The sequence below is a fragment of the Rana temporaria genome, chromosome 9 (genome assembly GCF_905171775.1).
Source record: "Rana temporaria chromosome 9, aRanTem1.1, whole genome shotgun sequence".
NCBI classification, from domain to species: domain Eukaryota; kingdom Metazoa; phylum Chordata; class Amphibia; order Anura; family Ranidae; genus Rana; species Rana temporaria.
Window position 1 is genome coordinate 57902535 of NC_053497.1, and position 12398 is coordinate 57914932.

The 12398-nt window shown below is 44.2% G+C and overlaps 1 protein-coding gene across 3 annotated transcripts in view; it reads right to left on the reverse strand.

Annotated features, from left to right (window-relative positions):
- DMPK (DM1 protein kinase) overlaps positions 1–12398 on the reverse strand; it is a 69485-nt gene that overhangs the window by 28777 nt on the left and 28310 nt on the right. For all 3 annotated transcript variants that reach the window (XM_040323564.1, XM_040323565.1, XM_040323566.1), the window contains exon 3: positions 1631–1722. In XM_040323564.1, the coding sequence (XP_040179498.1) occupies positions 1631–1722 (92 nt within the window). The remainder of the gene's footprint in view (positions 1–1630; positions 1723–12398) is intronic.

Sequence of the window (12398 nt, forward strand, 5' to 3'; positions counted from 1 at the left end):
GAATGAAAACAATTTCAAAATAGAATTGTGGCTTGTAAAAACCAACCAGCATTCTGGTTGTACATACACAAAGCATTTGATTGGTTGCTGTAGACAACAGTTTGTGTTTTGCTCCAATTTACTTTGTTTCTTTTTAGTTTTTCGAAAATGTACCACTTTAGTGTGGCACTTCGCTCTTCAAACTCAAATACAAAAAGCAGTAATACCTTGGTTTGAGAGCGTTTTGCAACTGACAGCTGAGGTCGGAGACACTGAACTAACAATCTGTTAGTATAGCGATCCCCCCTGCTGTTTTTTTGTGTTCTGACAGTGGGACCCACCAGAACACTCCAGTCAGCGTGCTTACCGAGAGCCAGTCGACAGACCTTTTGCAGTCATGCCCCTTCGACAGAAGCCGTTTTGTACATGTGCTGTAGCTTAAACTTGTTCTACCCTATAAGGCAGAGGTCTCCAAACTTTCTAAACAAAGGGCCGGATTACTGTCCTTCAGACTTTAAGGGGGCCGGACTGTTGCCATCAGGAGTACAAAATCCCCCATCATTGGTGTCATTGGACCCCATCATTGGTGTGATTGGGAGAAATTCTGCCCCATCACTGGGAGGAATTCTGCCCCATCATTGGGAGGAATTCTGCCCTATCATTGGGAGGAATTCTGCCCTATTATTGGCGTCAATGGGAGGAATTCTGCCCCATCATTGGGAGGAATTCTGCCCCATCATTGGGAGGAATTCTGCCCCATCATTGGGAAGAATTCTGCCCTTTCATTGGTGTCATTGGGAGGAATTCTGCCCTTTCATTGGTGTCATTGGGAGGAATTCTGCCCCATCATTGGGAGGAATTCTGCACTATCATTGGGAGGAATTCTGCCCCATCATTGGGAGGAATTCTGCCCCATCATTGGGAGGAATTCTGCTCCATCATTGGTGTCATTGGGAGGAATTCGTGCCCCATCATTGGTGTCATTGGGAGGAATGCTGCCCCATCATTGGTGCCAATGAATAAAAAAGCACCCCAAGGGCCTGATAAAATCAAGCAAAGGGCCACATCTGGCCCCTGGGCCGCAGTTTGGAGACCACTGCTATAAGGCCTGTATAAATCCCTTTACAGTAATCATTACCCCAAGAGAGGTTGATCCTTGCACCTTATGGTATATAGACCTGGGTGCTCACTATTTTTTAATCAAATATCTAATAGTTTTTTCTCTTAGTTTCATTGTGGAAGTTCTGTGAGACAGCTGGACAGGGGGTGCCAGTGGAGGTCACAGTGCCCCCTGGAATAGGACCATTATTATCCAGATCAAGCAACAATCAGCTCATGTTTATGGGTATCCAAAGGCTCCATAACAAACTCTGTCCAGACAGTTTTTTTTTATTGCACAAAAAAATTAAACTCTTCCAGCCAAAAAACCTGTCTCTGTAACATGGATTAAATTAACAGTAAATTCTTCCTGTTTCTTAAATTAAAGCCATTTGTCTCAGGCCCCTTTACTCAATCAGTTAATACGTTCAGTATGCTATTTGATCTTGGTTACTTATGTAAGGCAGTCCTCCTATGGCATGGTTAAACATTATACGGAGATTAGGCATCATACAAAGGTCAGTGATCGCCACATACCAGGCTCAGGTCTTACCTCACTAAATGCTCCCCGTCCAATCACCTTGATAATGTCAAAATCGCTTCTCTTCATCCTCTGTGCCCGTAGATTCTGCACAAATGGTTCAGCTGTCGAATGACAAACATACACGTTACATAAAGATGGGGAAAATGCACCCCCTACAGAAAGGATATTAGACATCACCATGGAAAAACACAAAGCCACATGTTGAGCGTTTTTTTAAAGTTAACTTTTTGACAGGTCATTGAATTTCAAAAAGTAGAGATCTTATATACTTTTTTTTTTATTCTTTTATTTTTTTATTCTGTTTATTGAATTTTAACGTCACAAATAGACATAAGACTAAGGACACGTTGCTCACAATGATGGAAACCTTGCAGGGACCTTAAAAAGAAAAAACCTTTCAAAAAGTAAAGATATCCAAGAAGAGTTACATCAGCAGTGCATAAGACATATCTCATTTGAGTACAGTAGTAGCATAATAGCAGGTAAGTATGAACAGGTCATAAAACTGAGATGACACCAAGGTGGGGGTACCCCAATGGTAATACCTTAAAACAAGACACATCATGCTGTGGACATATCGGAAGCCATGGAAGGCTCTTCTAACCATTTTGACCAGACCCTATCATATTTTGTGGGGCAGCCTCTGCTGGCGTAAGTATCTTTGCTTTGCAAAACATATTGATAATAATTCTAAACATAAGTCCAATGTATATCCGTGTCATCAACCGTCCCCATTGTGAATGACGTGGTAACTCCACGTTACATTTCAAAATAATTAAGTGCATTCTGGGACCACCAGTGCCACCAATAGACAGAATGTCCGCTCACCTTCCGGCTATGACCCTATTACAAAAAAAGTCCTGCAAGCAGCATCTTTGGAGCGGTCTTCCACCACTCCTGCCCATTGAAATGAATGGGCACTGCTGCCGAAGTGCCTACAAAGCACCGAAAAAATAAATATTACAAGTCAGCAGCTACAAATACTGCAGCTGCTGACTTTTAAAATATGGACACTTACCTGTCCTGGGCGCCTGCAATGTCGGCACCCGAAGCAGATCTCTCCCTCGGCTCTCAGGTGCTGCCCCCGCCATCTTCGTTAAGGGAATCAGGAAGCAGGCACAAAAACAGGTAATCAAAACTTTTGGATGAAGAAAAACAAAAAACAGGCTAACTTTACTCTTTCGGTTTTTTTTAAAATTCATTAAAGTGTATTTTTTCCCAAAAAATTGCGTTTGAAACATTGCTGCACAAATACCGCGTGACATAAAATATTGCAACAACCGCAATTTTATTTCCTAGGGTCTATGCTGAAAAAAAATATATATATATATATATATATATATATAATGTTTGGGGTTTCTAAGTGATTTTCTAGCAGAAAATACAGAATTTTTACTTGTAAGCAACAAGTGTCAGAAAAGATTTAGGCCCAGATTCTCAAAGACTTATGACGGCGTATCTCCAGATACGCCGTCGTAAGTCCGAATGGCCGCCGTCGTATCTATGCGCCTGATTCATAGAATCAGTTACGCATAGATTTGGCCAAGATACGAGCGGCGTAAGTCTCCTACGCCGTCGTATCTTGGGGTGCATATTTACGTTCGCCGATAGGTGGCGCTTCCGTTGCTTTCCGCGTCGAATATGTAAATGAGCAAGATACGCCGATTCACGAACGTACGTACGCCCGTCGCAATTAGTTACGATGTTTACGTAAGACATACGCCGGCGTAAAGATAAAGCAGGTCTCTAGGTGGCGCAGCCCATGCAAGGTATGCACGTCGGAACAAGCGTATCTTTTTACGTCGTTTACGTAAGTCGTACGTGAATGGGGCTGTGCGTAGGTTACGTTCACGTCACAGGCATTGAGCCGGCGTATCTTTGGGCGTAAATACGACGTGATACTGAGCATGCGCGCGCATTCGCTGTTCGTTCGGCCATGCATCTACATGGGGTCACGCTTCATTTAAATACAACACGCCCACGACCTGCCTACTTTGAATTACGCGTGCTTACACCGGCCGATTTACGCCAGGCCGCCGTAACTTAGGACGCAAGTGCTTTGTGAATACAGCACTTGCCTCTCTAAGTAGCGGCGGCGTAGCGTAAATAAGATACGCTACGCCCGCACAGCGTAAAGCCGCCCTACGTGAATCTAGGCCTTAGTCTTTAAATGGTTAAACTGAGGGAAACTTCAGGCAACTTGCAATGGCTTCTATGATACAGAAGTTATTTGCAAGTCACGCTGAAGTTTTACTTCGGCTTTTTTTAAAAAATAAAACAATCGGCCGATGACGATTAATTAAAAAGTGCCAAAATTCGGCCAACATGTCGGTCGACCTCTAAACAACACTATTCTGAATTAGCTGTTCAAGGAAAGGGTGCCTTTTGTTTGTCTTCATAAAAGTAAAATAGGCTGTTATTTGATAGATGAATGGTGGGTGGTGGTGGGTACACTCCGACAGACATGATGAATTAACAAGTAAAATTCAGCTCTGAAGTATAATAAGCCTTATAAATAATAACCTTATAATATATAATAATAACCTTATAAAAAAAAAAGTAGTCATCGGAAACTGAACCACTGATTCACCAAGGTAGGTGTGGTTGTTTCCTTTTCAAAGCAAAAATACCGATCCTATAGCTAAACTCTGAGCTAAATAAATATTATCTAAATACAAGAGACATGTGTATTCCTACTTGAATCTTGGTGTGTATTTCTACCAGATCTTTAAAGCGGAGTTCCGGCCACAATTTCACTTTTTATATATAAATACCCCTGTAATACACAAGCTTAATGTATTCTAGTAAAGTTAGTCTGTAAACTAAGGTCCGTTTTGTTAGGTTGTTACAGCATTTAGACACTTTATAAAATAGGAATTGACTGGGGCCATCTTAATTGTGGGCATCATGAAGCCAGACTGTATGACTTCCGGGATTTCAGCCTTGCAGATCTCGCACATACTCAGTGCTGCACAAGCAGTGAAATAGGTTTCAGATCAGGTTTCAGCACCTGTACTGTCCAAGTCACATGATTCTTCGAGACTGGGGAGTGCACAGACTCCTGGAAAGTTACACCCACTACATTCCCAGGAGTCTGTGCGGTGTAGGTTAAGCACCTAGGTGCAGGAAGAGGGAAGATTAACTATTCTGCCTAGCAACAACACTTTGAAGGCATCTAAAAATATTTTTTTTTTCTTAAAGGACTAATGACATTTTTTTAAAACTACTGATGTAATGTTATATTTATGGGTGGAACTCCACTTTAATAATGATCAGTCACCGCTGCTCCCTCTTCTTGTCTTGTATCTGCCCCTCTGTAGGTAGCCTTTAACTTGCAACCCGCAAGTCAGCTCTCTGTACAAGCTACGTGCAGCAGGGCCATCTTATCAGCATCATGGGCCCCTACCAGCCCACCCCAAAGTAATGTACTGGGGCCCATACCAGCCTGCCCCAATTTACACACCTACCCCCAAGAACTAAAGTATAGTTGATAGAATTAAACATATATTTATTAGTACTTTAGAGCTGATGTTAAACAGTAAGGAAACATGCCATGAATCAAAGACTAATCAACAAAAAGGGTGCAGAAAGGGGGGGGTGCAGAAGGGCAGAGTACAGGGGGGCAGGAGGGCACAATACAGGTTCTGGCACGCTGCCAGGGCTATCCTGGGACAGCTTAGTAAAAAGCATGACTTTCCCGGCAAATCTGGGACAGTTGGCACGCATGTTATAATTTAAGATTATTATGGGGCCCCCACTGACCTGGGGCCCCTGGGTCCTGCCCAGGGGGGCTTATGCATTAAGACAGCCCTTACATGCAGCACAATGATGATGTCCCTGCCACTTTTACACAGTAATATCTAGGTTAGCAAAGGTATTTGGTGCACACATTAGGTTTATTGACCATTGAGGATATTAAGGAATATATTTAAATCAAAGTTTCTGTTGAGTTCAGCTTTAAACGCTCTTACCTAATAAAGCGGAGTTCCGACAATTTTAATTTTTTTTAAAGTCAGCAGCTACAAATACTGCAGCTTCTGACTTTTTAAATAAGGACACTTACCTGTCCAGGGCGCCCGCAATGTCGGCACCCGAAGAAGATCTGTCCCTCGGGTCTAAGACTAAGAACCGGGCGATCAAACAACGCTGATCGTTTGGATGTCAGAGCTCCATGAGCAGAAAGCTGGTGACTGTCAGTCACCAGTTCTCTGCTTTGCCCTCCCCCCCTCATTGGAGCACTGGGCTGTGGAGGTGGTGGAAGCAGCCAGCTCAGGCTTTCAGCAGCTTGCTGAGAGGCTGAGTCAGGTGTCAGTCCAGACATGTGGGTGGATCCCATATTGTCCCGATTTTTACCTGGAACGGCTCTGTGACTTTAGCCTGCTGTCTGCAGAAAACGGGTCAGAGGAGTGCAGAATGAACTGCACTTCTTTGATCCATAGGAGAAGTACAGCCAAACAAGCTTTGGCTGTACGTCTCCTTTAACCACTTCACCCCAGGAAAATTTGGCTGCTCAACGACCAGGCCATTTTTTGCGATATGGCACTGCGTCGCTTTAACTGCCAATTGCACTGTCATGCGACGTTGTACCCAAACAAAATGGATGTCCTTTTTTTCCCACAAATCGAGTTTTCTTTTGGTGGCATTTAAACATCTCTGCGGTTTTTATTTTTTGCGATATACACAAAAGAGTGACCATTTTGAAAAGAAAACACAATATTTTGTACTTTTGCTATAATAAATATCCCCATATTTAAAAAAAAAAAAGCAAATTTTTTCCTCCGTTTAGGCCGATACGTATTCTTCTACATATTTTTGGTAATAAAAATCGCAATAAGCGTATATTGATTGGTTTGTGCAAAAGTTATAGCTTCTACAAAATAGGGGATAGATTTATGGCACTTTTATTATCATTATTTTTTTTTTTTTTAGTAATGGCGGCAATCTGCGATTTTTATCAGGAATGCAACATTATGTCGGACACATCGGACACTTTTGACATAATTTTGGGACCATTGGCATTCATACAGCGATCAAGTGCTACAAAGAAACCAATCAACTTTCAGGATTTATTGTCAAAGCATAAAGGGTACCTCCAAGAATAGAAAATAAAGAAAAAATAATATAGTGCATACAATTGGGACACCAAGTCATATTGTAATTGAATGTTATTAAAAATTACTTTTCCTTTTCAATCTGCAGCCGCTATAATTTTCTGAAAATGCAATAAAATATGGCTACCTGGAGCTGTTCTGCACACTGAACATCCTCCAGAAACATAATTTCCTGCGTTTGTGATTGGCTTACTTATTTCCCCAGAAGTCTGCACTAAGATACAAGTCAGATTTGAGGCATCTCCTGCAACATAAATTACATTTTTGGTGAGATACTCACAATAGAAACATGTCTAAAGTGATGTAGGCCCAGCAGCTTTCTTCATGAGTGCCCTGCAGGTGCACAGCTGATAGATAATTATGAAACCACTCCCATTAGACTCATTCAGAACAGAGGCATAAACACACATGGATTTCTTCAGAATAACAAAAGGTAGGAATCTGCAACAAACTTTGTTAAAATCCTTGTAATGTACATAGATCACCCAGGGGTGATGTTTTTTTTCTCAACAAAAGTGTAGTTAAGCTTTAAAGTGGTTGCAAACCCCTTACAACCATTTTTACCTACAGGTAAGCCTAGATTAGGGCTTATCTGTAGGTGCTTGAAATATCTCCTAAACCTCAACGGTTTAGGAGATATTTGCAAAAGAGATGGGCGCCGATGTCTACGGCGCACTTTAGAAACGGAGATCGCGCCGTGGCTGGCGGCTCCCACGCACATGCACGGGAGTGACGTCATCGCAGCTCCGGCCAATCACAGCGCCGGAGCCGTAATACCCAGAAGGAAGGGGGTGAAAGATGGATGCTTCGGGGAGGCGAGGAGATCGGGGACATCGCAGGCTTCGGTTTCAGGTAAAACACATAATGCATAGTAGCCCATTATGCTTTACCTTTGCAGGGAAACAAAGAGGAAGTAAAACCCATCAGGTTTACTTCCTCTTTAATTGAACAAGCTGAAATTACAAGTTGATTGGCTACCATGTGCAGCTGAACCATATTCTGAGTGCTCCAGTTTTAGTAACTTTCCCCCTTTGTGTAAAGATATAATATGCATGGGATAGTGCACCCAGGGCCGGTACAAGGCAGGGGCGGGAGGGATGAGTGCCCAGGGCACTACCATTTCGTTCAGAAGGGGGGCACAATCAGCCACGGTTGTGTGTTGTGTCACGGTCATACAGCGCGGGCAGCGGCAGTGGCACTTTACAAATCGTGTGCCGACTGGCTGCCGAGTGCGCCGCCTGACGTCAAGCCGGAGGCGAGGTGAGAGAGGGAGGACTCGTCTCTGTGCAGGGAGCTGTGTCAGCGTTTGCTGCCTGCAAGCACAAGCCGCGAGGAGCCTGCCAGTGCCTACAGTGCCTAGTGCTACTGCAAGAAGATCAATACTGAAGTAGTCTGTGAAAAAGTAAGCAAACAATAATAGTAAAACAGTAAATAATTAAATAACTGCCACTGTGCCAACACACGCAGCCACTGTGCCATCAATTGTCGCCACTGTGCCCATCAAACGCAGCCACTGTGCCATCAATTGTAGCCACTGTACCCATCAAACGCAGCCACTGTGCCAATCACAGGCAGCCACTGTGCCCATCAAACGCAGCCACTGTGCCATCACACGCAGCCACTGTGCCATCACATGCAGCCACTGTGCCAACACACGCAGCCACTGTGCCATCAATTGTCGCCACTGTGCCCATCACATGCAGCCACTGTGCCATCACATGCAGCCACTGTGCCAACACACGCAGCCACTGTGCCATCAATTGTCGCCACTGTGCCCATCAAACGTTGCCACTGGGCCCATCAAACGCAACCACTGTGCCCAAACGCAGCCACTGTGCCAATCACACGCAGCCACTGTGCCATCAATTGTCGCCACTGTTCCCATCAAACGCAGCCACTGTGCCAATCACACGCAGCCACTGTGCCCATCAAACGCAGCCACTGTGCCATCACACGCAGCCACTGTGCCCATCAAACGCAGCCACTGTGCCAATCACACGCAGCCACTGTGCCCATCAAACGCAGCCACTGTGCCCATCAAACGCAGCCACTGTGCCCATCAAATGCAGCCACTCAGCTGTGCCCATCAAACGCAGCCACCATGCCTATCAAACGCAGCCACTCAGCTGTGCCCATCAAACGTAGCCACTGTGCCATCAAACACAGCCACAGTCCTTTGTTCAATTGCTTTAAGTATATTCTTGTTTTGAAACAACATTGATTCTTTCTTAAAAACGGGGGGGGGGGGGGGGGGCGCAGTTTGCCATCTTCGCCCTGGGCACCAAATGGCCTTGTCCCAGCACTGAGTGCACCCTTGCTGTTTATTAAAAGCCACAGGCCAAGCATATTGTAGTTATCAAAAATAATTGCTATGAAGTAAATCCTAATATGCTTTATTGCAGAAGTTATACTATTTGTCATGAAAAAAAAAAACTCTACACACTTTTAAATCACAGCTTGAACCCACTGTATTCTGTAGCAGAGCTTAATTTAAATAGCAGCTCTGCATACAATAGGAAGTAATAGAAGGGCGAAATCTTATTTTAGCCCTTGTATTACTCTTTATCAATTCCACCAAGACAGCAACCATAGCCATCAATTAATATTTTAGTATAGGTCAGCCTTTAGGAGTGGGTATGTAATACTGTATCATTTATTGCATCAGTTCACCAAAAGTGATATTTTAGTTGTAAACGGAACTTGGAGGGCTACTTCAACAGCAAGATTTCCCTGCATAGTAAATGAATCCCCTCCTTCCCTCCAAGGACTTTTGCGAGTTCCATCTCCTTCCGTTTAATTTCTTTCAAATATTTTTATTAGATTTGTACAGAAAAAAAAGAAATTACAGACTTTCTGCACTCGGAATGAAGTCACATTTAAGAAACAGACAGTCAAAACTAGTATGGCTTTTAACATACAGTCTGTGGCTGGCACTAGAATTTGAGACTACGTCTCACAACCAGAAATTGGCATCCAGATCAATGGGGAAGGGACCTCTGGCACCCCCTATGGCAGTGGTTCTCAACCTTCTAGTGCCGTGACCCCTTGATAAAATTTCCCAAGTTGTGGGGACCCCTAACAGTAAAATTATTTTCATAGCGTGGGTTGAAAGCACCCAAGGCAAGACAAGTAATTTGCGCCCCTAACCCGTGGACATTTAGCGCTCCCACTCGTACAGTATTAAAACCCCTTATAGTACATTTTAGGATGTACCTCTCTTTCTTTGTTCAACTTTTTTTCCCTTTCATCTCTCTCTATCCTAATTCCTTGTTTTTTCCCCCATCCCTCCCTCGAACTGTCTTTCTTGCTCTCTCTTTTTTTCCTTTCTCTCCCTTTTTCTTTGTTCCTCCCCCTCTTATCATCTCCCTTCCTGGGAGAACAGTGCGGGCTTCAGGAACAGCCCAGGATTTGGTGACCCCTGGCAAATCATCATTTGACCCCCGAGGGGGTCCCGACCCCCAGGTTGAGAACCACTGCCCTATGGGATCACACTGTGCCTGGAGGGGTCCCCCCCCCCTCGGGCCAAGAGGCAGACAATCGCCCAGTGTGCGGGGACATAGTGCCAGCCCCTCGCCAGTCTGCTCCGGGGCAGAAATAGCGTGACATACCGTCAATCCGAATCTAAATTCTGGAAACTTTTAAGAAGAAAAATCGGAAAGCATTAAGGGAGATGAGAAAGGTGAGGTGAAGAAGGAAAGGAGAAGTCACAGAGAGAGAAAGGAGAGAAGAAAGGAAGCCAATCTACCGGGGAGGAACCGAGGGTCCGTCGTCAGGCCTGCCTGGAAGGGCTTGGAGTTCAGGACGCAGGGGGATGCCCACGTGCAGGGACCAAGGTTTCCAGACAGCCTCGAACTTCGGAACCGTGTCTGATAGTATGCTAGCAAGTTTCTCCTGAGACATGATCCATGAGATCTTGCGTTTGGCTGCTAAGAGGGAAACCTTAGGCTGTTTCCAAGCTTTGGCTATGGTCATTTTGGCCCCTAGTAACATAAAGTGTATTAATCTGCGGATGGTCTTAGGTATTTTAGGAAATTTGGAGTTCAGGAGGGCTATTTCAGGAGTTCTAGGTAACTGATGGGTAGTCACGGTTTGGATCAGGGTAAAAATCCTGCTCCAAAAATGTCATTTAAAATGATCGTGTGTGGGCTTCAGAGCATTTTTCCGGTTCTGAAAAACGGGCCAAATTTTTTTCGAACATGCTCTATTTTTTCAGGACGTTTTAAGCGATGTCGTTTTTCGGGTTGTAACGACGTGAAAAACCTGCGCATGCTCAGAAGCAAGTTACGAGACGGGAGTGCTCGTTCTGGTATAACTACTGTTCGTAATGGAGTAAGCACATTCATCACGCTGTAACAGAAAGAAAAGCGCGAATCGTCTTTTACTAACACAAAATCAGCTAAAGCAGCCCAAAGGGTGGCGTCATCCGAATGGAACTTCCCCTTTATAGTGCCATCGTACGTGTTGTACGTCACCGCGCTTTGCTAGAGCATTTTTTTTCAACGATCGTGTGTAGGCAAGGCCGTTTTAATGATGAAGTTGAAAAAAACTTTGTTTTTTCTAGAGCCTGAAAAACAAAGTTTTTTACAACCCGAAAAATGATTGTGTGTACGCGGCATGAAGAATGCAATAAGCTGTATATTGGGGAAGACAACCTATCAACAAACAAATGGCCCAACATAGGATAGAAAATTCTACAAGTCAAGTTTTCCTACTCCTCAAAGAAAAAGGACATTCTTTTGAGAACAGAGAGGTGCACATTTTGGACTAATGCCGCTTACACACGATCGGAATTTCCGACAAGAAAAGTTTGATGTGAGCTTTTGGAAATTCCGAGCGTGTGTAGGCCCCATCGGACATTTTCTGTTGAAATTTCCGACAGCAAAAATTGGAGAGCTGGTTCTTAAATTTTCAGATGAGAAAAGTTCTTGTCAGAAATTCCAATCGTCTGTATGCAATTCCGACGCACAAAAATCCTACGCATCGAATCATCGATCTTAATTTTTCTCGGCTCGTCGTAGTGTTGTACATCACCACGTTCTTGACGTTCGGAATTTCCGACAACATTTATGTGACTGTGTGCATGCAACACATGTTTGAGCCAACATTCCGTCAGAAAAAAATCCACGGTTTTATTGTCGGAAATTCCGATCGTGTGTACGCGGCATAAAAGATCAAATGGTTTGCGAGAGGCATGAAAATGACCATCTACATCACACTGGAACAACCAACACCAAACAGGGGTGGGGGCCTACAACATCATCTGTTGAAGACAACTAGGGATGAGCTTCGGTGTGCTCGCACCCTCCACTTGCAGAGCCCGCCAGGAAGTCGGCACTGCGCTGCGCTAATCACAGGCAGTGAGACATTTCCCGATCTCTGCAGTCGAGCATCCCTGCCTGTGATTAGCGCAGCACAGTACCGACTTCCTGGCGGGCTCTGCACGTGTAGTGTGCAAACACACCAGAGATCATCCCTAATGACCACAGCTTTTTGACAACAATACACACCTTCAGCCAGGTAAATTGAAGGATTAACATTTATAAAGCCTTCCTGACACCAAGGATGAGATTATATAACTAGAGCAGGGTGGTTCCACAATTTTAACACCTCCTATCCATAGACAATAACATCTGCCTTTCCATGATAATTGGATCAAGGTGTTGGTG